This window comes from Zeus faber (genome assembly GCF_960531495.2).
Source record: "Zeus faber genome assembly, chromosome: 17".
NCBI lineage: Eukaryota > Metazoa > Chordata > Actinopteri > Zeiformes > Zeidae > Zeus > Zeus faber.
In genome coordinates, this window is record NC_137204.1 from 13,514,979 (window position 1) to 13,542,204 (window position 27,226).

General features: G+C 43.9%; 1 protein-coding gene across 6 annotated transcripts in view; it reads right to left on the bottom strand.

Moving 5' to 3' along the window:
* The window catches only part of rapgef1b (Rap guanine nucleotide exchange factor (GEF) 1b), a gene marked incomplete at its 5' end in the record, with an annotated part of 51,297 nt that overhangs the window by 6,535 nt on the left and 17,536 nt on the right, over positions 1–27,226 (bottom strand). For 2 of the 6 annotated variants that reach the window (XM_080017974.1, XM_080017972.1), the window contains 13 exons: positions 575–680; positions 816–901; positions 1,928–2,020; positions 5,463–5,624; positions 7,689–7,891; positions 8,490–9,011; positions 9,164–9,350; positions 9,686–9,800; positions 12,607–12,765; positions 13,238–13,326; positions 13,598–13,754; positions 16,415–16,593; positions 19,516–19,661. In XM_080017974.1, the coding sequence (XP_079874100.1) occupies positions 575–680; positions 816–901; positions 1,928–2,020; positions 5,463–5,624; positions 7,689–7,891; positions 8,490–9,011; positions 9,164–9,350; positions 9,686–9,800; positions 12,607–12,765; positions 13,238–13,326; positions 13,598–13,754; positions 16,415–16,593; positions 19,516–19,661 (2,204 nt within the window). The remainder of the gene's footprint in view (positions 1–574; positions 681–815; positions 902–1,927; positions 2,021–5,462; positions 5,625–7,688; positions 7,892–8,489; positions 9,012–9,163; positions 9,351–9,685; positions 9,801–12,606; positions 12,766–13,237; positions 13,327–13,597; positions 13,755–16,414; positions 16,594–19,515; positions 19,662–27,226) is intronic. The other 4 variants (XM_080017977.1, XM_080017975.1, XM_080017973.1 and 1 more) reach the window with 3 other exon arrangements.

A 27,226-nucleotide genomic window follows, 5' to 3' on the forward strand; every position in this document is an offset into this window, starting at 1 on the left:
TTAATGTATCCTTTTTATACGCCTTTCGTGATATTCTTTCATGGCGACAAAAACACGATGGCACGCTACATCGCACACAAACATCTGTCCATCAGATTGCACCAAGGAGGGGTGAAAAAGGGAAATAAAGGTTACGGGGGCGGGGATAGTCGTTTTTGCAGCGCTGCAGTTCCTGAGGTGAACTCCAGAGCGCAGCAGTGGATCCCAACTGGTACAGCACTTAACTACATTGCAGCTATGCCAGTGGAACGTTACACATAAGTGCATAAGTACAGAAGCGTTCTGAAAATGACAGAAAAATTAAACAAATTCTACACTATATAAACAATATCAACAATATTGTGCTCATTTCATTTCTATTTAATTATCATTCTTATTAATAAACAATTAATAAACATAAACAGTTTGAATTATATTGTGTTGTTTTCAATGACCATTATGTGCCTCAGCTTCCTTGTTTTTGTTTATTTACTTCGTATCTTTTTGGCCAGATATTTTAAGGCTAGGGGACGCAGCAACCTGTCCTGCGCTTTCAGAGTACGTGCTGACGTGCTTTACAAATAAAGCCCCTCACCTCTTGTTTTAACGTTAACCTGCTCATAATCTCCTTGTGATCGATGAGGGAGAGCTCATCCACTTCCTCTTCATTGCTCCCGGCGGATTCTGTGGACTTCTGCCTCCTGGAACACAAAGCACCAACAGCGTCACGTGCATCATCATCAAATGCACCGGTGGGATCTCCGCTACCAGACCCGACGTGATTTATCTGTTGGCACATATAAGACGTATGAAAGGACCAATGAAGTGGCCCGTACCTTTCTTTGTCCAACGCATCCTTACTGTTGGAAGAGGACATCTCGGGGGCGGGGTCTTGGAGTACATCGTCATCGGCGATCGTCTCCTGTCAGACATCGAAATTCACTTTAAGGCTCTGTACGTTAGGCATGAGGAGTCCCGCTGAGGATCAGAGTGGACGAGGGCTGTTTAACCACCAGATCACATGAACTGCCATGATCCCATGCAAGGCGTTCGGTGGAGGAAAAAAAGGCTGAGGACTTCACACTCACATGTATGGTAAAGCGGGTTCCGGGAAACAACGAGGATGAGATGTATATATATTTTTTTGAAGGGCACAAGGGTACAATGAAGATTTTTTCACAGCACAGAACACAGCAACACGGGATTGGCACCGGCTACAGTCTTGAACTCACACAGACACACAGAGAACTCTGCACCAAACTGCGAGGAAAATGATCCCGACACCGACCCCCACCACCACAGAAAGAAGTTACACCCCTACACACACACACACACACACACACACACACACACACACACACACACACACACACACACACACACACCACACACACACACACACACACACACACACACACACACACACACCAGGGGGGTTTACACAGTCACACACGCACAGGGCTATTATGGGAAATGTTATTGGAAAATTGAAAAGAAAGTAAACCATTTGAAGCCCCGTTTGGAGCAGCTCTACACCAAAGGTTACATCACACTCAAGTTATAAGCCGGGTCAGCGTTGCAGCAAGTCAGAAAGGGAGTAAAATCACCAGCCAGACGACCAGAACAACACACGGAGGGACTTCTCAAGAGACACCGTCCCATCCAGCACACAAATCCCTCACAGGCAAGCCCCTGCACCTCAGGTCATGCTCCGTTAGGTTCCGGCTCTATTCAAATTCCATTTCAGCTCCATCTCTTCAAGAGGCAAACTAAAACAACGCCTTTTGGTTTCTGCTCAGCAATGCGCCACACGAAGCAGAACGAATGACTCTTGTTTTTTTTTTGTTTGTTTTAAATTGTAAACTATTTTTTTCTGGTTTTTCACATCCTGAATTGATGGGAGGTGTAAATGGAATTGACCCTAAACCTTTGGCAGTCAGCTACTTACTCTGTTAGAGAGCGGCAGCTCCCCATTGGCCTGGCTGGATGAGTACAGGTTGACGTACTCCCCCTCCCCTCCCTCGTCATTCGCGCTCTCGCTCTACGGGAAAACAGGAGGGACATAAACCACGGCATAAGGGAGCAGAGAGGGGCAGGAGGTGTTTGCTAAGGGTGGGATGGATGGCGAGTGTGAAAGAATGGCAAAGGACAGAAAACAACCATGCCAACACATGGTATTACGGCACGGATGTGTGCTTGATACCATCCTGGCCACCAGGTAGCACAAGTGTGCATCATTTGCAAAAGGATATACTTAGTGGCAAAACAGAACATGCAGTTAAAGAGTCTCTGCTAGGACTCTTTTAAGGCAGTATTCAGACAGCAGACAGTGATTACGGCAACAAGATGCCAGTAAGCCAATGAGTCACAATGTTATCATCTGAACATTTTATCAGTTCATTTCTTGTCTGGTTCTCCATAATTCGCCATTTCCCTCCCCTCATCTTTGGCTATAGACAAATCCGCCGAACGATTTATGCGTGTTGCCCTCCGTTACTGTGGTGGGCAAAGTCGCAGTCACTGTACAAATTAGAGCAGTGGATAAGCGATGCGAGACAATAGCCTCCACTGACTGATCAAGGTAGCCTATGTGGTTTTAAATTGAAACAACACTGGTGTGAGACTTTGGTAGCAAATCTGATGCGTGGGTATAAATATAAAAATGAACAAATGGAATTGATCTAGTTCTGTAGATATCCAAAATGTTTTTATAAATCAACTGGTCACTCAGAGGATCAAAACGGCCTCATTTCGGGACGGATTGAGTACTACGCTATCAGATGATGAACATATAATCCAAAACTCTTGCTGCCACTGTTTGGAGCAGCCGAGGACAGCACAGCTTCTACCTGAGCTCCCGGGCACAACCACTTTGCCAGTTTTAGAGGCTACAGCAAAGACGTCTGAGATAGTCACAAGAGCTGATGCTAGTATGCAAGTGCAGTTGTGACAGCACTCCGTAGTACCGGCTGCTCGGTTACTTCCAGGTATTACAAAGATCGGTCTACACTGCAGGCTCACCGCTGAGGTGTGGAGAGAGTCAGTGAGAGAAGACTCAGAAGGAAGACAGACCGCTACAGAGCCCAATGAGCCGGCCAGCGAACCGTCGGGCCCGTCCCCGCTGCCATCCAGAATGGTGGCATTGGTCAAGGCCACCTGGTCCAAGCTCTGCGATTGGTGGAAGGAATGAGAGCAGGGAGAATAAAGTACAGTGCTAAGGAATCAGAAAGGTGGTGAGAGAGCAGGTCGAAACAGAAGTTGAAATATAGGAGTTCATATAAGAGTTCACCTCCTTCTCCAACGCCTCCGTCAAGTCAAGTCAGGACGCTAATAATACGTCTGAACACAATGTGCTTTTCACAGAACCTCCCCCCAAATATCATGCAATTTTAACCACGGACAACGGGACAACTGTTGTCTTCAGAGTTGAGAGAATATAAAAGTTACAGGGCAGATATGTGGTACACAGCGCTGTTGTAGTTTAACCGAAGTGTGTGAGCGCGTGCACACATACACAGGCCATGTCTTGAGAATAAGAATGTGTACATGTGTTTGTTGTCACGTTAACGGAATGAGGAGATGACTGTCGGGAGGGAGGGAGGCACTTTAAAAACCTGCTGCAACACGTCCTAAATACCAACCCTGTTTCAACATACCACGCCACATATATACTGTAGATGACTGATAAACAGTGCCTGCGTGGATGTGTAAATTCCCACTGGAAAAAGAAAAAAAAAGTAGTCTCTACAAGGTACGACACACAAAGGGGAGATTTATACACCGAAATATGAGACTAAATATTTTTGTTCTCTTCACAGCCAAACTACATACCGCCCCCACACTCATCTATCTCTCAAACTCCTCTGCCGTAGCTCCACCAACACCATGTCCGGAGGAGTTCCGGAACGCAACAATTCCACAGAAACAATCCAGTTGGAGAAGTGCGGCATGGGTGCAGTGGGAGACGTGTCCGGACGGCGACCAGAGCATGGACACCAACTAATAGTAGTATATGTAGTGTAAGCGGACAGTGACACATCTGAAGATGAACAAATCGGGAGCAGCAAATGAGGAGGAAAGCCGTGCAGCCACATTAGGAATGTGTTTTCCATCAGGTCCATCTGTTGCTGCATTCCACTGGAGATCCTGAGGGAGATCTACCCGAGTGCTACCAGTGTGCCCACACACCCTGGGGTCAGCATGGGTCAAACCCACCTCCCCAAACCCGGACCGAACTAAAGTTACTCAGTCTGGACCAATAACAGCTCAGCACTTCGTAGCAAAAACTTGGCTATGACCGGAACAGTTGGATCATTAATAAAAAACAGGTTGTTCAGATTCTCGGCCACAGCGATAATGGATTGTTCCTGTTGTTTTTGTTGCGAAGATTTAAAATGCCCCGAAAAAAACCCCGCTCCAAACAACATATTGACACATTTCTCGGCTTGCCATTGGTCAGCCAAGACACTCATTACCATGCATACAGTCACACATAGGCACACACTATGGGGAGAATTAATAAAGAATGGATTGCGGCCGCTAATAGCAACATGAATTGCACCTCAATTGCGCCCGCTATCTGCACCGTCTTCGGGTCGGCTTCACTGAACATATTGTGTTTATAATATGACAGCGCAAACACCTCCATGAAGCTTGTTTTGCATCTGATCACAATTATCCATGTGGCAAAGTAAATAATCTGTGCATCAATGCCCAGAGCCTGACACGGGACACACATTTGTTTTTTTTTTGTTTCATTCAATTAGGAAGGGGAGTAAAATAAATACATCTAAAATAATAAAAACACACTGTTTTTATTTGGGGAAACGGGGAACATCCACACGGAGTGCAAATGCGTAATTGAATTACCGTGACAACAACACTTCACAAATTATCAGTCTTAAATAAATACAAAAATTAAAATGGATTATCGGAGAGTAGTTACTTTTATTATTTATTTGTATATGTTTTTTTCTTGCGTTTTTTTTTTTATTATAACTTTTTTTTTGTTATTTAATGAAAAAGTAACTTTGTAATGGAAATCCTTGTTGGGGCTGTGGCAGTGCTATGCAAAACCGGCCTATGCAAGACCGGCCTATAGCACCGGCAAGCCCCCCCTTAGAGCCGATTGCGATTTGAAAATAAGGGAAATTGTCCGGCGCCCCCCTCCCCTTTTCTGTTATTTGTGCAGGTTTAGCGGCCGCAAAAGCCGTGCAATCCTTCTGTGAATTCGCCCCTATTTATATAACTACTATACTGTAAGGCAAAATCACAACAAAACACAAAAAAAAATTCACGCTGTCAAACAAATGCAGACACAATGAAATAATGAAATACAATTCGTAAATCTACACACCAACCAAACCACAGACTCAGCGAAACTTAAAGCCTCTAAAGGAAAGGGTCAGGCAGCTGCAGCGCACACGCAGGCCGGGGCCACGCAGCCGCCCAGGCCAGGCCAGGGCGTGGACGGGGTAACTCACCGTCGGTGTGGTCAAGGAAGCCTGGCCAATCAGGTAGGAGTTAGAGACGGACATGCTGAGGCCCAACCCAGAGCCCGCCTCCTCCATGGCCGCCACAGACGGCTGGAGGTGGCAGGAGAGGGAGGAGGAAGAAGAGGAAGAGGGAGAAGAAGAATGGGAGGCCTGAGAAGGAAAAAGAAAAAGAAGGAGAAAAAAAAAAAAAAAAAAAAAAAAAGAGGAGGAAGAAAGAAGTAGAGCACAATAAGAAAGAGTGAGAAAGTACTGGAGTTAAGAACGGCAGAGTGGAGAACAGTGTTAAAGAGAAAAGGAGATATGCGAGCAGCTGATTATAACCAGTAAGCAGAGAGCTAAAACAAGGGCAGATTTAATAAAGAATCAACAAGAGAGTGGAGTAGAGTAAAGCGGTAGTAGTACCGCAGAGGGGAGTCGGTGAATGGGAATACTACTACTACAAAAAAAAAAAAAAAAGGTCTCTACTAATTAAACAGAGAGAGGTTGTAGGAATGTGGAGTATTGTTTCCCAGTTGTCAAGGTTACAGTTCATCCTAGAGAGAGAGAAAAGTCATCACAAGGGCTCTATAGGTCACATACTAGTCAATCACAGTCGATGTGACGGTCCTTTAAATCTCCTTTTTTCATGGCCCGACCTTTAAAGGCTTTAGAGAAATGAGGCCAACTACAACAAACTCTAAACCGGGCCAATATGATCCCCCCCCCCCCCCACACACACCCCGTTTCCTTATCCACCCAGCAGATGAAATGACTTCTTTTTTTTTTTTTTGAAAAGCTGTGTAAAGTCGCCAATGCGTGTAAGCCCGGAACATGGATTTATAGAGGAGGCAAACAGGCTTATTCCACTGGGCCACCAGCTCATCAGGTCCAAAACATGAGGCCAGATTAGGCTTTGCGGCAGGACCAGAGAAATATGGTTTGATTCATCTCGCACAACAAAATGATGAAGATAAAAAGCTGACAATAGGATGTAGTAGACGATGGGCGGCGGGGGGGGGGGGGGGGGGGGGGGGGGGTGATATACTAAATAACAATAATTTTGGCTTTGGGAATGATAAAACAATGTCACTCAGAAAACACCTACTCCCTTTCTTGAGCTCTGAGGCGCATATGCCCTCGGGTAGAATGCCGTTTCATTTCCAATTTCTTCAAAATGACAGTGCTTTGGGGGCCCTAAGTCACTATCTTCTGGATCGGTCCGTGCATGGCAATTGATCAATCTTTCGATTTTGTAAGGCCACGGTGAAGTTAAGGTGCTGTGTCAATAAATGCTTGCCTGTCATAAGTATTACGTTGCATAATAAGCGACTGTATAGTGAAGGACAAAACAACATTTCCAGCGAGACGGAATTTGCCTTATCTCTCCTGGAGGTCCTAAAGTGCGGATTTTCGTCAGCCTGGCTCAGTCTACAGTTTAGCTCACCTCTGTGTAACTGTGGACTAAGGGACCAATGAATCAGGCTACTACGATCTGACCTCCGCAGCTATAACGCTCCTCCCTACTCTCTATTGACCGCCTGGCAGCCTGTTGTCTCAATTAACCTGACACCAACTCCGACTAAGATAAGAACTGAATGTGATGTGGCCCGATAAAAGGCCACAAGTCTTATCTCCTGGTGACAGCTGAGCACCACCAATACTAACAAGCTTGATGTTTCACAGAAAAGGTGAGGCAGAGAGACAGAGAGAGAGAGTCAGGAAGAGGTGCTCAATCGCGGATGGAAATAACAAGATAGGAGGGAAGCCTTGAGAAAAAAAAAAAAAGGAGGAGGATTACTACTGGAATGCCGTTCGCTCCAGAAAGCAATCTTTTCCAGTCTTTCCTTACCAACAAGTAAAAGACTTACAGCAAATAGCTCTCTGCATCAAGTTCGCCACCAGAAGGTTTTTTTTTTTTTATAGCTTACATCTGCCCAAAACAGTGGTCTCCCAGTGATCTGAAGGAAGGGGAAACCATCCTGAAAGGTGTGGCTTTAGTCTGTCTCTCCTGGGATTCAAGGGTACCCCTGATTTCCCTCCCCAACAATAACTGCTCTCCCTGGCAACTACACCGACACACACACACACAAACAAACTTCAGGGAGAACAGCATGACAGTCAAATTTATCTAATTAACTTGTAATTTTTAATACCACATGCCCAAAAAGGCTCTGGATGGAAGAGACGACACGCTGCGTAGGTGTTTGTTTACGTACGCGTGAGTGTGTTTCTTACCAGCTGCCTCTGCTTCGGGGGCAAGGCGGGCGGCAGCAGCGGCTCATGGACGGAGTCGGTGCTGCTGAAGGAGTCGTTGAAACCATAGACTTCCTGGAAGCGCTTGTTTCGCTGCTCGTAGATGCTCTCGCTCTGCGGCATCTGGTAGAACACAGAGGGCTGCGGCTCCGAGTAGTCTTCCACAAACTGCATGTACTGGAGGACTGCGAGAGACAAAGAACCATTGTACTACCTTACATTGATCATTGAGGGTTCTGGATTCTGTGACTTGAGTTCGGCTTTTTTCTTTTTTTATGGTCGTTCTATTGTGAAAGCCCAAAAGTTCTGAATATTATTCCCATCTACAACAATCCTGCCAAACAAGCCTGTTTATTTCGATCATATTAAAATAACTTCATAATTCTTTCCCCAGCTATGAAAAGTGAGTGAAAACAGCTGAAAGCAGTGAGATAATCGGATGACATAATACATTAGCTGTGGGAAATGACGCAATGGGCGTTGCAGGAAATGACCAAATTTTGCCCTCTGTGCCCATGGAGCACAGCCATTGAAGCACATCCTGGACTTGACTTCCTGCCTCTATTCAGAGGAAGATTCCCTCAACATACTGTACACTGAGGCTGAATCAACTGACCACACAGCTCGGCCACTGTCTCACTGTCCCTTCCTGACTTGACCTCATCACGTCTTTCATGCTTGGTTTTATTAGTCTTTGTCCTTCCCTCCCCTTAATGCCCCCCATTCAACTTTTTCCCCTATCGGACTCCATCTCTCTCCTCCACCCGCCTTCTTCCTACTCACTGTGTTTGCTCTTCTTCTCCGGCAGCGGCGGGGGGCTGGCGGGGACGTCCGCATTCTCGCTGGCAATGTACTGCGCCACGAACGCTCCCCCGTTGGTCTGGGGCATGGGCGAGATGGGCGTGAACAGCGGAAAGGGCGGCGTTGGGTGGAGCTCCTCCTCCGATAAGTTGTCGTACTGCGAAGGGTAGCGCTCGTACAAAATCCTCGAGCCCCCGTCGGGAAAGGGCGAGACCTGGGCGCTGCGTCGCTTCTTCTGGGGCAGGGCGGGAGGCGCGCTGATGCGCGAGGGGAGTAAGGGGTTCATCTGGTTGGGCTGCGGGCTCCAGTACTCCGGGGTCTGCTGTGGAGGAGCGCTGTAACGGGGGTGCGACGGATGCTGTCCCGGGACCGGCGACGAGGACTCGTTGTGAGACTCGGGCAAAGGGCTCAGGCACCCTCCTACCGGCACCGGGGTCAGGTTATCTGCAACCGACAAGTCCTGATGGAGGAAGTCGTAGTCGGGGTCGTAATTCTCTGTGTTGTCTAAGTGAGGGGGAGGCGGGACAGGGACGGTACAGAGCGTTAATATCAAAACTCTACAATTAACACAGGATTTTAGATAAAAAAAAAAAAACAACAAACAAACACATATATTATCAAGATCTAATGCAGATCGGAGGCGTCTTTCCTCTCACCAAGCGTCTCACAGCTTGTGTTGCGAGAGCACTGGCCGCTGTCCTGCTCCAGCGAGGACAGCTGTTCGTCAGACTTGCTGAGTTTGCCCATGCTGCTGCACGGCGAGAGGCGCGGCGAGTCTCCCCCGTAGGACTGACTGCCTCCTGAGAAACGCCTCTGAAGGAACTCCTGCTCATAGTCCTGCTGCTTAAAATACAAAGGAAACAACCAAAAGCATCATTTGTTTTTAACCGATTTGTCTTGTCTACTACTGTGCAGACAACGCAAGTATTATCTGCTATCAAGGTAAAAGATTCAAGAGGTTTATTCCTCACATACACATACATACTTTCAAACATATATGCAGTGAAAATAACAATTTAATTCAATTCGTAAAAATGATGGTCTTTTACCCAAAACGGTTTACTCTTGTATCGTTAAGCCATATATTAAGTGATTGACTAGGTGTGTTTCTCTTACGACACTTCATAATATATACAGTATGCCTCCAATCGCTTCTCTCCGACAGTTAAAAGCTTTACCTGTCTGTGAACACTGCAAGGCAAGCTGGAACCGCGGCTCATTGGAGCGACCACCGCCACCCTCGTTGGCGATGGGGCGGACTGTCGCTTCTTAGGGGGTAAGGCAGGCGGAGGACTGGTGACAGAAAAAGGGAAAGGGCCAAGGTCACCTTGCGAATCGAGTCGTAAAAACACCTCAGATAACGGACCACGTAGAAACAAGGGCAAGCATGCCCGCCACACTCTCGGGCACGTATGCAGACACATATATATGTATGGACACACATCATCCCTCAGCGACGGGGTTAAAGTGAGATGCGAGGGTGGGTTGCGTTAGCCTCTCCGATCTACCCAAACGTTCCCGCGTAGGCTTCCATTTCTGAGTGAGTTACAACACCGGGGCGGCACGGGGCAGGGACTTTACCATCACCAGGGCATCGTGCACTGCGATGCACAGAGACCAGTGAAACCAGCCCGGGGGGGTCAGTAAAACTCAACTCTCATGCACGGTCACGTTGGACGGCGTGTGCTCCGGCGAATGCCTGGACGACAAAACTTTGCGGCAACTCAAACATGCAGGTCAAAGCACTTTCCAATCCAGAAGCTCAACGGGGGAGGGGAGGGGAGGGGGGTCTAGGGTGGGATGACATTATGGAAAGGGATGATCATGATCCTATAGGCTGACATACTTCTCCTTCTGAGTGGATCTCCTTTGGCCACCGTCAGCACTCAACTGTGCTCTGTTTCCAGAATCCAGAGAGAGAGCGAGATACCACAGACAAAAAGAAAGTAGAGAAAGGGCAGAAAGAGTAAGAAAGGAAAAGACAAACCACCCACAAGACAAAGGAGTGCCACGCTAAAAAGCCTCAACGGTGAGTAGGAAAAAAATAAAAATAAGTGGACAGTGAATTTTTGGGTGCGTTTTTTTTTTTGTTTTTTTTTTTCACATAACCATTCATTAAATTGGTAATATAATAACATAATTTCCTTATGCACTTCAGCACAACTTTATTTATGAAAAAACACATACAAACTTGATATGTTTTTGGGTCCCGCCTGCTCCCGGGGGGATGATGTGAACAGTCGCGAATGCATAGAGCAAGCTAAGATAAGGAATATAACTCTAAATTATTTAAAAGAGTCTCACTGTGAGATTGCAGAACAGAATCTTAATTGTCATCTCTTGTTCCAGCTCCCCTCTTCAGAATTGTAATGTTCCATTGTCCGTCTTTTTTTTTTGATCTAACCTCCTTTATTCATTCTAATTTATTCCAAGATTGTGAAGGCATTAATTGACCCCTCGTGACAAGTTGACTGACGTGGCTTTTTCAGCCCTCTCACCACATGAACAGAACACGAATCATGAACTGGGGGAGGTTTGCTTCAACCTTGACAATAAGTTACAATTGTCAGGTAACAAAATCCGCCAACTCTGTTACTGTATGAAAAAAGCTCCCTCGCAGCTGCTCGATTCTCTTCTCTGAAAGCGTCATTTGCAACAACACTGCGATTACCAAAGGCGAACGTGCGAGCCAAAAGTTGGCCAACTCGGCGAGTAAAGGCACTGAAGGGTCATAGCGGTATAGAGGAGTTCCTCATAAAGCAAAAACCTCACGAGCCCATGCAACGCTGTCTCACCGAAACAACTTCCTTCTCCATTATAAATATGCAAAACATTTCCAGAGAACAATTAGACGTCATACCCACCGGGGCAAAACCCGCATTTCAAAAAATTGCTGCAAGCCGCCGAATAAGTTTGAAAAAAAGAAAAACCTTTCTAGAAGGAAAATTAGATTTTACCATACTCATGTTCCTTTGTGTTTCTTTTTTTTTTTTTTAATCTCTCAACGGATTTTCAAAGCCGAGTTTGTTTTATAAATAGTACAAAAATGTTAAACCGCGGAGTTAAATATTCCCGTTTGATTACATGGGGAAACGCAGTTCACGTAACTGAGACGCTGAACAGCGCCAAGCAACGCCGATCGATGGTTTCCTTTAACGCGAGCGTCCAGGTGAAGATCATTCCTCCATATTCCGTGTGATGTCAAGTCACAATGTGAAACCGTTTTGATAAGAGTTTGACCTTTAAACCTTACGTGTTTTATACACACACCTGGATTCAGTGTTGTGGAGGCGGCGTTAACACACGAATAAGAAAAGCTGACGTCACTTCCGCAAAACAAGACGCGGAGCCCTCGGGGGAAAAAAACAAAACTTTGAGGGTGATTATCTCAGAGGCACAGTTTTCCAAGCCCTCATCATTAACAAGCCATAGCTTTAAAAAGATATTCGCTTGCTTCGCACATGTGACACCTTGTTTTGAAGCTCAGATTCTCCGCTTTCAAATGACGTGAAAAAAAATAAATAAATAAAAAGTGAAACGGCACCAAAAGTACCTAAAATCCGCAGTGGGTCACATATTGTGTAACACTTCTATTGCTGAGGCGAAGACATTGCCGGTATCTATTATATATGATAACTAAATGGCAAAAAAAGAAATGCTGAAAAAAAAAAAGCAAAGAAACGGAAAGACTAACAGTTATTCAGTGGTTGTGCAGAAGAGAAGACTTTATTCTGTGCCTTTGAAGACTAAACTAATTAACAACAGATGAAAAGAGCTATAGAAAGGAACTGAATTTAAAACATGCCGTTCCTATAAATAGACCATCGACAAGGTATTTACAAGAGCAACATACTCTAATACATAGCGAAGATGAGATGAACCTTTATATTTTAGTGTTGAATTGAGTAAAGGTGGAAGAACAGATTGACGAATCTGGAACAAATAGACTAACTTTATTATTATTATTATTATGATTATTATTTAAGACTCTCTTTAACTCTCACCAGCTACTCCACTTCACACGTTCATCCACGAGATCTTTTCCAAACAACTCAACGCCAGAGCGCATGTGTCCGCAACATGTAATGCCTTCCCTCACCTAAGCTCGGCCATCTTCGCTTCCGGTAGGGGAGGCTTAGGAGGGGCCACGTCCTCATCCTGTGCATCGGAAGCCGCCTCTACGGGTGGAGCTGCTGGAGCGGTCTTATTCACAGTCTCCTGCTCCCGCTCTGCCGATGACATCTCCGACGATGCGCTGCTACAGAAATGAGCAAAATCAATACTATTAAGATTCAGAGATTCAAGAGGTTTATTCGTCACATACTTTTACATACGGTCATGCAGATATGCAGTGAAATGTCTTTGCAACGCACCCGAAGATTATGCACAGTAGTTACTAAACCGAACATAATAGCTACCTAATTCCTACCTAGCAACTTACTGAAACGAACTGATTGCTAAAACTGAATGCAATTAGTGAATAGAATAATATAAATAAAATAAAAATAATAATATTTTATAATAATAATAACCATATAATAATACTAAAAATAATAACAATAATAATGATAATTATTATCATATAATATCATAATAATTATAATATAATAATAATAATTAGTATTATTAAAATAATACAATAATATTAGAGCACAACTATCTGATTAAATAGTGCATGTTATTGATCTGGTGTGTGCAAACGTTGGGGTGTTCGTGCATCTTGCACTTGCCTCTCTGCCACGGTAGCAGGTGGAGCTGGTTTGTTCGGGGTTGTGGGTGACGGCTGCTCTTGTTTCTCTATGGTAAGTTTTACCAATTCCTGTTCAGAAAAAAAACAAAAAAAACAAAAGATCCACTGTAAAGCATCTGATGACTCCTATATGGGACATTCCTAGAGGCCAGATGTGCAAAAAACACCGTCAATATTATATTTCCTCTCCTTCGAGAGGAAGGAAGCCGCATCCCAGCCTGTTTTGGTGCAGCATTACATAGCAGTACTGGAGCTGCTGCCCTCCTGCTCGCCGTCTGTGACAGCCGCGTGCCGTTGCGGTTGGGAGACCGGTGAACATTTCCATCCGCACGAGACTCACCTTGACTCCATCCAACACCGCTTTGATGACAGTAGTAACAGCCACCACATTCTCCTTGTCTTCCAGGTCGATGCCATCTATCATCACCTGGTCGGACCAGCGGATGAGGTTGGCCAGACTCTGGTACACACGGTTGTGACACGAGGACAGCGCTGAGCTGTCAGGGTGTAGAGCAAAACAGAGAAGGGGGCGGTGTAAATAAATACAGATATGAAGTTTAAAAGGCACGACAAACCAGTAACAGTTCATCAAGAAGAAATAAAGGCATCAAAGTAAGACAAGGAAAAAGAGGAATAAGAGGGAAGAAAACATCTGATTGAAAGTGCAAATCATTCCAAAAAGAAAGATTTATTATTATTATTATTATTATTATTATTATTATTATTATTAATAATAATAATAAATGTAGATAACAAATCTGCATCCATCCATTCCACTGAACACTGGTCTGACTAGCAGCTCGGGCTTTGACAATTGTTATCCGGTGGTTTTGCTGACTAAAAGAATGCGCATGTGAACAAGGAGGTGTGGTGCTGCTGCTGCCTACACTGAATAAAGCCTCAGAACCGCTACTAGGGTGTGGCTGTGGCCTGCCTCGACACGCCGCAGCTGGGCCCTGTTGGAGAAAGTCCCCGCGCCGCTCCTCTCTACTCTACTCTTATTTTACTCCGGAGGAAGGGGGATCGTATTTGGAGATAAGGGGGGGGGGGGGGGGGGGGGTAAAGGAGGAGCCGAGCGGATGCACAGGAAGTGGAGAAACTTGAGGCAACCGCGCCCCCAAAAGAGCCGCGCTACCTTTGCGCTGTGGGTTTTGCGGAGGCTAAAGCGGGCTTCTCCTGTCGCGTGTCGCCTCAGCTTTCAAAGAACAATTAGTGAGACACGGGGTTCAGATGAAAGGAAGTCGAAAAAAAAAAATAAAAACCCACAAACACTTCAGCAAATGAGCAATGCAATCGGTTTTGCTGCGTGCAAGAAAAAGAAAAAAAAGCGGATAGACATTTCAACTGATGTTTCTTCTTTCTATCTCTTTTTGCTTTGCATTTGCATTTTTATTAAATGCTACAGCATTGCAATACATAAAAAAAAATACAGGATTCAAACATACACATACTACAATTCTGTCTGCAAAGTCTGGGTTTTCCTTGGAAGGAGCGGCCGGCTATGATTGAGTTGACTATCTTGTGGAGACTAGTTAGTCACAGGCCAGGAGGGAAGTAAGACGCCCTGCGGCTACAGATCATATCTAAGAATCCAACGCGATTGCGTAGGGTTTGAGGCCAAAACCTTTCAGATATTACCGCCTCTTCAAGGCTGTAACATCCATCCCTCACTTCTCAAGTGTGCGGGGGGCCTGCAAGATTAATTAAAAAAAAAAAAAAAAAAAGGAGGCCACCCCTGACCTTCGTAGCTCCGTGTCTACCGACTGGCAGGGGTGAGACAAAGAGGAATAGAGAGAAGTTCCAACACGCCTGGACTCTCATTCCACAAACTCTCCGACGAGGTTCCTTCCAGACAAAACAGTTGTTTAATCCAAATAGTTTGTACACTGACTCATTCAGGCATTTCCTAAAGGTGCCACGTCAAAAGCATTGTGATGTGTAATTATTCATATATATTGTTTTGGCCATTAACATCCTGGGTTATGCTCAGTCACAACATCTCGGCCCCACCTGAAGATATCATACAGCTCAGTGGGATTCTTCTTTCACTAGTTCTATCGAGTCCCCAATTTATACCAACTCCAACAAACATTATGTCAGAGATTGTGAACGCAGCGATTGCCCTAATTGTACAGATCCCGACAGGCCAAAAGGAACACCACCAGAGAGGAGTTGTGCAAAGAAAAAAAAACCAAAAAACCATTTCTTTTCAAAGAGGGAAAACAACGGCAAACATCTGTTACGTCAGAAATGAATCATTATTTGCACTTGGAAGCCTTCGTGTGGCACTGTTGGAAAGCAGCTTGGCGTGTGACTTTTCAAGTTGCCGTTCCACAAAAGAGTCACTTCAACACGATGGAAGGCTCCTTGTCATGCAAACACCACACTTTATTACACTTTTGCCTGCAGAAGCATTTAGTGTCCTTTCTTTTTTTTTGCTGAACTTGCGACTTGTTTCTCTCAAGGCAAAAGGCAAACCCGCTTGCCAACTCCAGCTTACTTGACGCTAAGCTGGCTACAAATACCTACTGCGTAGGACCCAAGCAAATACTGCTGATGTGCGATGGAAATGGGAAGGTTCAAAGCTGCCAACTACAAAATGAGATGGTTCAAAGGTGAAGTAATGTAATGGAATAGTTGTTCTCCAGCTTGCTCTGTAAAAGTCAGTTTTTCGGCCAGTGTCCATGTTATGACATTATCTAGCAAGCCATCTGAAGTTACTCTAAATAAATTATTAGATGTTATTAGTGTAAGCACTCCTAATTCATATAGTGATTTCATATTATAAAACATTTTATTATATGCGGAATATGGGATAAGTGGCAATGTGCTACCACTCTACTACATGGCATTTACTAGTGATTTTATTATGTACAAAATGAGTGTCATGTTAAGGCAGTTAAAAGTAATTTGATTTTGTGAATAGGCCATGGAGCCCATTTGGGGACATCCTTCCAGACCTGAGAGAATTCAAGGATGAACACTGGAGAGAGAAAAGTGTTCATCAAGATTGTTCTTCAAGGGTTAACATCCACTGAAGAAATCACATTCAGAACATTTTCACCAAAATCTCATTCGTAGAGATAATCTGTAAAGGGGGGGGAAAAAAGGACATACTTTTGTATTTTTTGAGCTGCGGTCACAAGAAGGATCTCACCTGTGCTGTATCCTGGCTTCTTGCTGCACCAACGGCAGGATGGCCTCTAGCACCTTGCTGGCTGAGCCTGGTAGCATCTCAAGCACCTTCTTTTCCACCACCATCTTGTCAACGATGGTCTTGAAGTAGCGCAGGGCGCTGACCACCTCTTTCTCCTGCTCCTCCAGTCGACTCACCTTCTACAAGTCAGTGGAAATAAAGTGGTACACTGTAAACTGGTGGAACACATACATTTAGTCCCCCCCCCCCCTTCAATTCAAATCCATACCAGGGAAGAACTTTAGACAACCTCCAAATGCATCTAACACAGTGTGTGCAGGGCTCAAAGCTAATATTAAACACAATATCCTATGCCTAATATTTGGAACCTAGCCTCTTAACCCCCGTGGTAATCCCACGGTCTACCCCAGTCACAGTTTAAGTCAATGTGGCATGACTCCAGCGCTATACCACAGCCATCAGTTTCCGCAGTGTTTTACAAACGGTTGGCTGGAATGTTCCTATTAAACAAAAAGATGAAGGGGGAAAGATGTCCATTCGTGTGTGTGTATATATATATATCACAACCACCTGCCAAAATACAGTGGCACTTTTGCACACGAATACAATAGAGAATAGCGGGACAAAGCATTAGCCGGGAAAATGGCTGGCTACCAAAAAGGTCAACAATGAATAGCTGGGAAAGAGATAGTATATGAGGTCAATATAGGGTGTAAGGTATGAAAGGGAAAAAAAACAAAACATCAGCAAGAAACAAGAGTTAAGGGCAAAAGCAGCTGCAATGCATGAAAACAATATTGATAAGAAAATATTTTCATTTGTAAAAGACAAAAAAAAAAAAAAAAAACAGGGATGAATCTTGATCAGGTTGCGTTCGTAAGGGGGTCAATTGCCACAAATTACCACATCAGACCAGCCCCCTCAGCAACTATTTTGGAGCGGAGTGCAGTGTTGCTTATGCAAAATAGGCAGATTGGTTTTTGCAGGACTAGGCAATGGATGGTAATTAAAAAGTGTAAATAAATACAAAGCCTGCAATTACCATCTTACATTTGCATGCACGAGTCTTTGCTTACAAATATTACCACCGTGGGTGATCATTTCTCTTTAGTTTCACATTCTTAACAAGTACAATGCAAAAGCCTATTAGCTCAGGCTAAAACTAAATTGGTAATTTTTAGTGGTGATTGATCAATCGGCCTATTAATTGGGCTGATAGTTGCACATTTTAAGATAATCGCCATCAGCCGATGCCTGCACTCACAAGGCCGATAAACAGAAAATGTGCTGGGATAAAAGATCTATTTTCCCCATACATATTGATTCTGTATATTCTTAACCGCTTCAATACGCACTATCAATGTACCGGTAACAGTTGCACGTTCTCGCCCTCTCTCTGACAGAGAGTTGACACACACACCGCTGCAGTGCCCACATAGCCCCGCCTCCTCACAATCATAGTGCTATCTTCACTGTCTCATTCCCTTCGGTTTGTTATGGTCTTCGCTCATTAGAGATGGCAAGTGCAGAGCCTCTGCGACTAAGAGTGTGTCCCGACGGTCCCGTGCCGCGTAACACGGTCTCCGCATTGCTTTCCGTTGCTATGGGCCTCCATTTTGTAAAAACTGGATGTTTTTGTGTAAATACTTTACTTGTAAATAAGAAATCCTGCACTTCTGTAATGGGGATTGTTTGTTCTTTTGTTATGATTTTTTTTTTTATTGTTAATAATTATTTTTCATTCAATCAAAAAAATATTTTTTACGTTTATGTTTTTGATTACCTGTGGACATTTATTTAGTCGATACATTTTTTTTTAAAATAAGTGCACTGCAAAGACAACACAGACAAAAACATTAGAGTTAAATAAATGTTCATTTAAGTTCAGCATATTTGTGTCTCATTTGTTATTATTATTAAATTGTTGTATTGTATCAGATGCAAAAAATAAACAACACAATATCCGCATTCTATATCGGCCATCGCCCTCCCCGCTCTCTTAATATTGGCACCGGCCATTGAAAAACCCATTTTGGTCGACCAATAGTGATTTGACCACAACTCGGTCAGTTAGTACAACTTAATAATATTAGAGCATTAGTATCTATCTTAACAGATTTGTTGATGCAATGATAGGTGGACATGAAGCAAGGTTTAGGCGTAAATGGATATTTTCCTGACGTTATGGTGCTTTAGTAGTACAAGAATACGGTACAACATTACAAGAACTTCTAAATTACTTGTCTCATTAAAAACAATAGAGAAAAGAATAGGATAATTATATGTGATTTGTTAAAGTCGCTGTGAAGTAATTCAGTGATTTATTTCTAAACACATTATACATGTTAGAGACATGTGAAAAGACTGAATGATGTAGTACTGAGTTGTGGAGTGAGACCGTTATACTGTTTCTCACCACTTTTGTGGTTCCGATTTTTTAGGCGGGGCAAAATCATGAGTTGCTGATGTAGAGCGGTCATATCTTGAATAGCCGCCTCCCCTAACACTATATAAAAACCAGGTCAGACCGTCTGAAACTGAACATCGGTGGTGAAATCAACTTCTCTAACAGCCTGGAGTTTGGAATAAAACGCTGTTTTGGGAATAAACACCTGGAGTAAAAGTCTTCAGGGAGACAGCCAACTCATGCCACGGACACCCGTGACAAAAAAGAACCACCCCGTTGGTTTGAGCGCACAGGGTTTGGGTACGTTAGCATTAGCTGCATGCTAGCAGGCCGCGGAGCCCCGACATGGCCTGCAGAAGAGCCAAACCCAATTTTATATACTTGCTGATTTTCTTTATCATTCAAATTTGGCTGGGTGGTTAAAAACACATTTTTCTGTAGTGTGACAAACTGAGAACACATTTATTTCTGCTTTACAGGGATTTTAATGTGAAAGGGGATCTGTGAGAAATAATCTCTTGAACTTGATTTGATGTTTGTTTACAAATAGATTTTTTATTTAGTTTTTTTTATCCACAACACAATTTGTTCAAGATATCTGCATGTATGACAGCTGATCTGCTGTAGCCTCCCCGTTTCCCAATATTAAGTGTACTATACGCATACACAGAAAAACACAGGACCTCACACGAACCTTGTTAACAGGTTTCTCAGTGCTCTTGATTGCAGGCTCAGGCTGCAACTGTTTGCCCTTCTTGGACGGCGTCCTCTTTATCTTGGGAGAGTGGAACTTGTCCATCAGTTTCATGGTGAAGGAGGAGAGATGGGACCGCTGCGAGTCTACGGGATGAAAGAAGAGTCAATAAAGTGAGTAAAATATCCAACATGTTAAAAATAGATGGCGGACTGGCGGAATATAAATAAGTCAGCCAAAAATAAATAAGGCAGCGAGACGAGGCGATACAATAATATCAACACACATAGGAACGGATTTCGTTTCAGAGGACGAGCAACGTTTTGACAAAAACTGTCAGATTGGAACCTTTTCCAAATGTGAAACAATAGAGATTTGAAATCACTTTTCCCCTGCCACCACCCCACCTGCCCCCCCAAGACAGACAGACAGACACGGAAAAATAGAGAAAAGGTTTGGAATAATCCACTCATCATCAGTACAATGTGTATTAAAAAGAATAAATAAATCAAAATTGTGTATTTCTTGTCAAGAGGGAGTTCACTTTATGGTAAAGTATTGTGAGTGGTGATTTAGCAGAATTCCCCCAGAGTTCAGTGTTGATATTATCGTTAGGATGACTACCCCCACCCACCCTCCACCCCTAATCCCAGGGGAATTTACCATCACGTCATTGTCTCCTCGTCTCTGAATGTCACATTCTGTACCAAACCTGCTGCAGGGATAAAGAGGAAACGCCATCATCAGCCAGCTACGGACATGGTTTAATCGCTGACAAAGATGACACCTCTATCTGCTCTAATCTCCCCTCAACCTGGTGCAAGCAGGATTTGGCGTTCCACTACCATCCGGAGGAATCCACCAGCCCCATGGTCTAGAAGCTGTGCCGCCCTGGTTCATGTGCCTATCACATTATGTATTCAATTCTACAGTTGTTTCGTTTTTGGTTACCCATCCTCGTCATCCAACGTAGCCCAAGAAAGCTAAATTCTTCAGTAAAAAGGTGCCGATAACAATTATTAATCTTTTTAAAATGCGAAACACGAGTGTGAAGAGAAAACAGCCTAACAAAACAAATCACGCCCTTCCAAAGTTTTTATTTGCTTAGGATAACTGCTTCATGGCTTTGGGAAAAAAACAGGGCATGCAATAATTAGATTTTTGTTGCAAAGTAACTATCTAAGCAGCAGAGGGCACGCATCAAAGACAACTTGCTAATTCATTAAGCAAAGTATTCAGCAGCAATTTGTGAAATTGCCTACTGTGTTGTGGCTTACAGCATGCTCAATTCAACCCCAGAGAAGAGCTTTACTGCTTCTTGTGTATTTCGGTTCCGCCAGTTGACCCCAAAATGGCTTGGATATCACTTTGCCAGATCAATTTGCTCTTCTCGTTGATTCAAATATATGTTAAACTAATTCTTAGAGAATAATTACGCCGTCCTTTAGTGAGTTCTGGGAGGTATCGTTCGCCTGGCTGTGCCCCTTAAAACAGAGACGCTACCTGATCACTCCAAATTAGAAAACACCCCACCTTCTTTTTCATTTAAAAAAAAAAAAAAAAAAATCCTGACGGCAGCCAGGTTGCGTGTGTAAATGGTGTGAAATTACCAGTGGATTAAAGGAATAAAAAGTAAAACTAAAGAGGGGCTTTGGAATGGGAGGTGAAAAGAGCATGGGGTAAGGCATAATACCCCCACCCCTATTAGGATCATTAGTATAAATACTCCTGCATTCGACCAGAGTCAGAAAGCTGCTGGAGAGGGTGTGTCTGATTACAGCAGACATCCAGCAGCCACTCGATGTGTAATGTTATTTTAATACCCTGCGGCTATAGATACCTGTGACAGAACCGTACAAGCAGTTTGGCATGGCTCCACTTCGCGGCTAAACATGCAGGGTGGATGATGTGCTTTTGTACACAGGCTTTCAAGTGAAACCAGTCAAAAATAAGCCGACCCATCTGATCCCATTTCCCCCCCCCTTTACTGGCCTCAGTACAAGAGGGGTGTGGCTAACATCCATTATATCAAGGACGTTATCATTCAACCATTGACTATACGGTACATGCCCAGGAGGACTGTGTGTGAGGTTACAGCTGTATTTTGCTACCCCTGCCCATAGCGAAGCAGCAGTGACGTAAGCAGTGAGTCAGTTCCAGATCAATACAGCTGATCCTCGTACATCACTACCCCCACAGCCCACACTGCTGTTTAGTCGCTTCCGTTTCTACGTCCCATTTTCTACACACTTCCTCTTCGTCTCTTTTAAAAGGGAACGGAAACTTCCCCTTGGTAACAAATGTCTCTGAAAGCCAGAGTCTTTGAGGAAACGTTGAATCAAAACTTACAAAAAATAAAATAAAATAAAAAGGGGATAGGGTAGAGGAAGAGTAACATGTATTGCAAAGCGTTCTGTCACAGTCACGTAGGCTGTTTAACAACTCTGTCTCCACTGCAGAGAAACCAGGGCCGGCCACCTCTCTCCAGCTGCCTGCCTGCCGCCGACCACAGTTGCAAGGCAGTGAGGTCATCAGCTGCAACGTCTCTGACTCAATGCAGCGGGTCATGGAATGAGTGACAAAAAAAAGAGCGAGAAGGCACAGAAAACATAACTTTTCGGCTGGCCAGGCCACAGGGAGTTTTACTGCAAGTCTACTAATCCCTGTTATAGACCACTCCGTATGTGCCAACTGTATACGGTGTACCTTCACAGCAAGTACATGTGTTTTCACTGGTCTTTAGAATACATGACGATCAGGTTGGACTCAACTTTTGCCAGAGTGGCTGGATAATCATGCAGCATTATTTATACTCAGGATTTCACAGAAATACAGTTGCTTTATTACTTATAACAGTCGTTCTTTAGTAACTCAATATACAGTAGATTTTGTAGGGAGTAGGAGTTGCTAGAGAAAAAAATAACAAAACAATGTCTGATGGCTGAGTAGGAATGAGGCAATCAATAGAAATATATTGCATCACAGAGATTCATATTAAATTATGCAAAGCAAAACCACCGTTGGGAGGTAGAGCGGAAGCAGACTTTTGAGATATACCAAACAAACAGTAAACAAACCCATTAAAGGCATTTAATTGCTTAAATATTTTATTGCTATGCAAGGCCTTGGGCATGTTTAAAACAAACACCTATTCTGGCTAGAACAGCAACTTGAACCAAGCCTGGGTGAGTTCTGTGGCACAGCAGAAGCCCAAGGGGGCTTTCAATTACTAGAATATGTATCATAATAGTGCCACACACACACACACACACACACACACACACACACACACACACACACACACCTTGCTGTAAAGTTAATTAAAAAAAAAAACAGAGGAAAAAAAAAAAAGTAAATGATAAGGGTCTCATTGTCCAATATTTTCCTTTCTTTTGTCACAAGAAAAATATATTGTGAAGCTCATAGAGCATTCTGATGACTAAAGTGTACACAAGGCATTTAATTACATGCAGAACAGTGCTTACGCACAGCGGTAAGATAATGAAGACCCCAACCCCCCCCGCCACAGAATTCTAAACCCACGGCAGAACTGTGCATTCTGTTGTCTAACCACAGCCTCAAACAGCTCACAGATACACTTTCATTTCCGAGCGTCGCGATTGATACGGATTGTGAAGGTTAGCTTGCATTTACATGACGTACAATTACATTTAACCCAGTTCTGCCGAAGTTGCGTGGTCGGAAACACGGCGTAAGGCGGCCTCTTCAAGAATATTGTGAATAGGGAACGAATCACAATGTACTGCGTATATACACATAATGTGCAGATTTTATAAAACACGGAAATATTAGTGAGCGAATGCAAGAATCTAGGTTAAAAAAAAAAACAATTGGGATATTGAATACCAAAACGGTGACATTCGAGCTTGAGATCTGCCAAGGGAACGCAACAGACTGGCAGATTGACCAGGCTCCTGTTCAGTACAGGTGTGAGTGCTGCAGGACAGCTGGTGGTCTCCCCCTCACCGCCCTCCAGTCCTCCAGTCCTAGCAAAGGGTAAGACGGGAGGGGGGCAATAAGAGAGTAGCTGCCCAGGATGCAACAGAGGCTTTTGTTCACAGTTACACACAGCTGTCACCGCGCGCTGAACTCCGAAAGTAAGGACTGTTCTAGGTGAGGTGAGTGTGTGCAAGTTTAAACACCCTTCTATTCAAACGTGTTTGTGTGGGTTCGTAGGCGCGCGCGCGCACACACACACACACACACACACACACACACACACACACACACACACACACACACACACACACACACACACACACACACACACACACACACACACACACACACACACCACACACACACACACACACACACACACACACACACACACACACACACACGGGGGAGAGGCTGCCAGAAGATGACAACAGAGGCCACGGAGGCCAGTGTGCCGTCTGTTAAGTCTATAGGAGAGTTGGAAAATCGGGAGATTGGGGGGGAGTGGAGGTAGCGAGTTAGTGAAGGAGGACGTGAGTTCAAGAAGCGTGGCCGTGAGTGGAAAGAGCGACGTCTCTCGTTTGCTGTAATGAGTCACTTTTAAGATTGGATATTTCTTCCTGCATGAGAGATGTGGAGAGGGGTTAACTTTCAAGTTGTCAAGCGCGACCAAAATGTATCGGATTTGAATAAGAAACTCGCAGAAGTTTCTCAATCGAAGCAGCAATGTGTCACATCTGCCGACCGTCCATCCATTGTCTTTTATATGTTACCCGGTTATGGTTAGGCAGGGACGGAGCCGACGCGGGCTAAAAATGGGCCAAAGGCAAGGAGGCACATACAGCATCTGCCCTAGTCACATCCCATTCACATGTACCGGCTATTTGGAGTCGCCAATTAGCTTGTCCTGCATGACTGGAAGTGGGAGGAAACTGGAGCATCTGGAGGAAACGATGCAAACACAGAGAGTGTATGCAAACTTCTAGCAAACAGGAGCTGAGAAAAGATCATCATGGATAACTTGCTCGGACTGCTACATATTACAACATAAAAATATGCATCCACATAGTCTTATGATCCAGTCACATATTGACGCCTATTTATCTATGACGAAAAAATACATGTCAAAATGTGTACCAAATAATTTCATTATCATAACCTCGTATATATCAGTGAATTTAACAAATCAAGTCGTAGGTTTTCATCGGCCTATTGGAAGAAACTGTGGATTGTGTAATTTCCCAATGGAGGTACACACCCATGTCCCTCTCCTGGAGGAAAAACAGATATTGCTTCCTATTGGAGCAAATCTGTTATTTCCCAGGACAGGGTTTTGAATTCTGTGATGTCATGGTAAATTCCCTGTTGATAAATGCATAAGCGCCACATTTTGAGGGGGGGGGATCTCATTAGACCGCGCTATAAGCATCGTGAAGCTAAAAAAAACACGGAAAAAGCATTAAAGAAAAAAAAAAAAGCGTATATCTCTCTAGGCTTTGTGGTGACACGGGTACCGCATAGGGAAAGCTACACAATACAAATTGAAAAGCTGAGCTGCTAGACATAGAAGTTACATTCGTACCTTCTTGCCCTCTGTATGGCCAATAAATTACCTTTTTGAGACCTGTTCTGCCTCTCAGCATCTGGACTTATTGCAAGATGCTGTCACATTTCTGCTTCCGTCTCACATGTAATTAGAACCAAAGACATTCGAGTCTTGGCTTCCACAGCCTTGTAATTATAAATAATCACAGAACCTGAGAGAGACATTGAGGACACACTCAAAGAAATGTGCACCTTCCAATACTGTCGATGCATTATTGTTTATAATTAGAGACCGGCCAAAGACGACGTTTCCACGGGCAAACCTGCAAGACAGAGAAAATGGAAAACAAGCCGCATACACTTGGAATGAGCAATCGGGGCAAAAATAAAAAATAAAAAAAACAGGAAAATAGTTAAGTGCTAGGGGAATTATTTATAGACTTTTGTAATGGATTGTTTCCTCGGCTGTGTTCTATTCTAGTTATGAATCCTCTTATCCTATTTTGTTATTAATGAGCAACACTTAGGGCTTTATTAGGCTCGATCTTCCTCGTGAGCCAAGACTGTCTGCACGCAACAAGGCCTGGAATGGAGTGTGGCCCTGGCTAATCGCTGAGCAGAGGAGTAATGGAGGAAGAAGCCCAGTGGTGAGTTTACAGTTTTCCAGCTGAGCCGAGTGAGTACGCTATTCAACACTGAACCACAGGAAAGGAACAGGAAGACACACAATGTTAGATTAACACCCCGTCAGACTCCACAAAATCGGTCTGATTCGGACCCCAACCGACAGGTGGTGGGGCTTCAGGAATAACGATCGGTTATTTTTTACAGATATTTTGTGTCGTCACAGACACTTCACGACGCATGCCCCCGACAGAAAGACCAGCGCGTCGGAATTTTTGTTTTGTTCGCCTCGTGGGAAAGCACTGACGTTGAAGTTCAGTGGCATTGACTTCTTTGTCGATCGCCGCACCACGGTTCTGTGCTCTCCGATCACCGTTCCCTCCGCCCAAACCCTTGGTTGCGAGTAGCAAAAAAAAAAAAGGAGTGTGTCCGTGACAAAGACATACAAGCAGCTGATTATCTCGTCTGATTTCTGTAAATATTACGCACACACAAAAAACAAAACAAAAAAAAAAGCGTAGTCTGGGTCTTGAGCCAGCCAGATTATGCAGCCAGTATCTCTTCCAGTAAATGGGAGAAGACAAAAGAGAAACAAGCAAGCAATAATGCCACCAATTATTGTGCTCCTGGAGCTTCCAGGAGTCAACTGATTTATTTTACCTAAAATATCTCAACAAGCCACTGGTTTGGGATCATTTATGACTTTGCATTTTTCAACTTAAGCGTTTGTTTCTGGACTACTACGTTACTTCTATCTTATAATCGCTCATTCAAAAAAGGAACGATAATACAGGGTAAATAAAAACATATTGTTACATTTTCGATATTGTGATACGAGACTTGATATTTTCCTGGGATTTTGGTCATCAGAATATAGTTAAATGTTGCGTTTTATTTTCGTCTTTAGGTTTCAATTATGGCTGACAATCCATCATTCAAAACACATGTCAGAAGTCACATATACATACACACGTCCCACTTAATTATGCCATTGACTCGTAAATCAGCTCCATCAGCTACAGGTCAACGGCTAGGAGTAAATATCAATGTGGTGACAGAGGCAGGCTGCACACTGGCTTGTAGAGGAACAGAGAGCCCGGTCGGCCAGGGCGAACAAAGCATGGCTAGAGAACACGGCCAATCCATAACACAGATCCATAATACAAAACAGCTCCGGATCCATAGCAAACTACTGTACTGGGAACACGTTCGACCATGTCTGTTTGGAATGTATTGATATGGACGCTGGCACCTCTGCGTGTGCGAGGGTGAGAATAAATATTGTACCCATTAGAATTGGTTTGAATTCGACGCAGGCTGTGGAACCAGAGATGAGCTGTCGTGCTGATGCACTGATAACGTGCCTCGCTAGGGGAATTCCTTCTCTTGTAATTACTCACAATACTCCTGATGTTGAACTGATAAACCCTAATGGAAAGCTGTGAGATTTGGATCTACTTCTTTAAAAGATTCAAGAGGTTTATTCGTCACGTACATATACATAGATTCAGTGAAATGTCAATGCAACGCACCCGGTGACTACACACAATATGTTTAGACTGAACACAGTAGCTACCAAAGA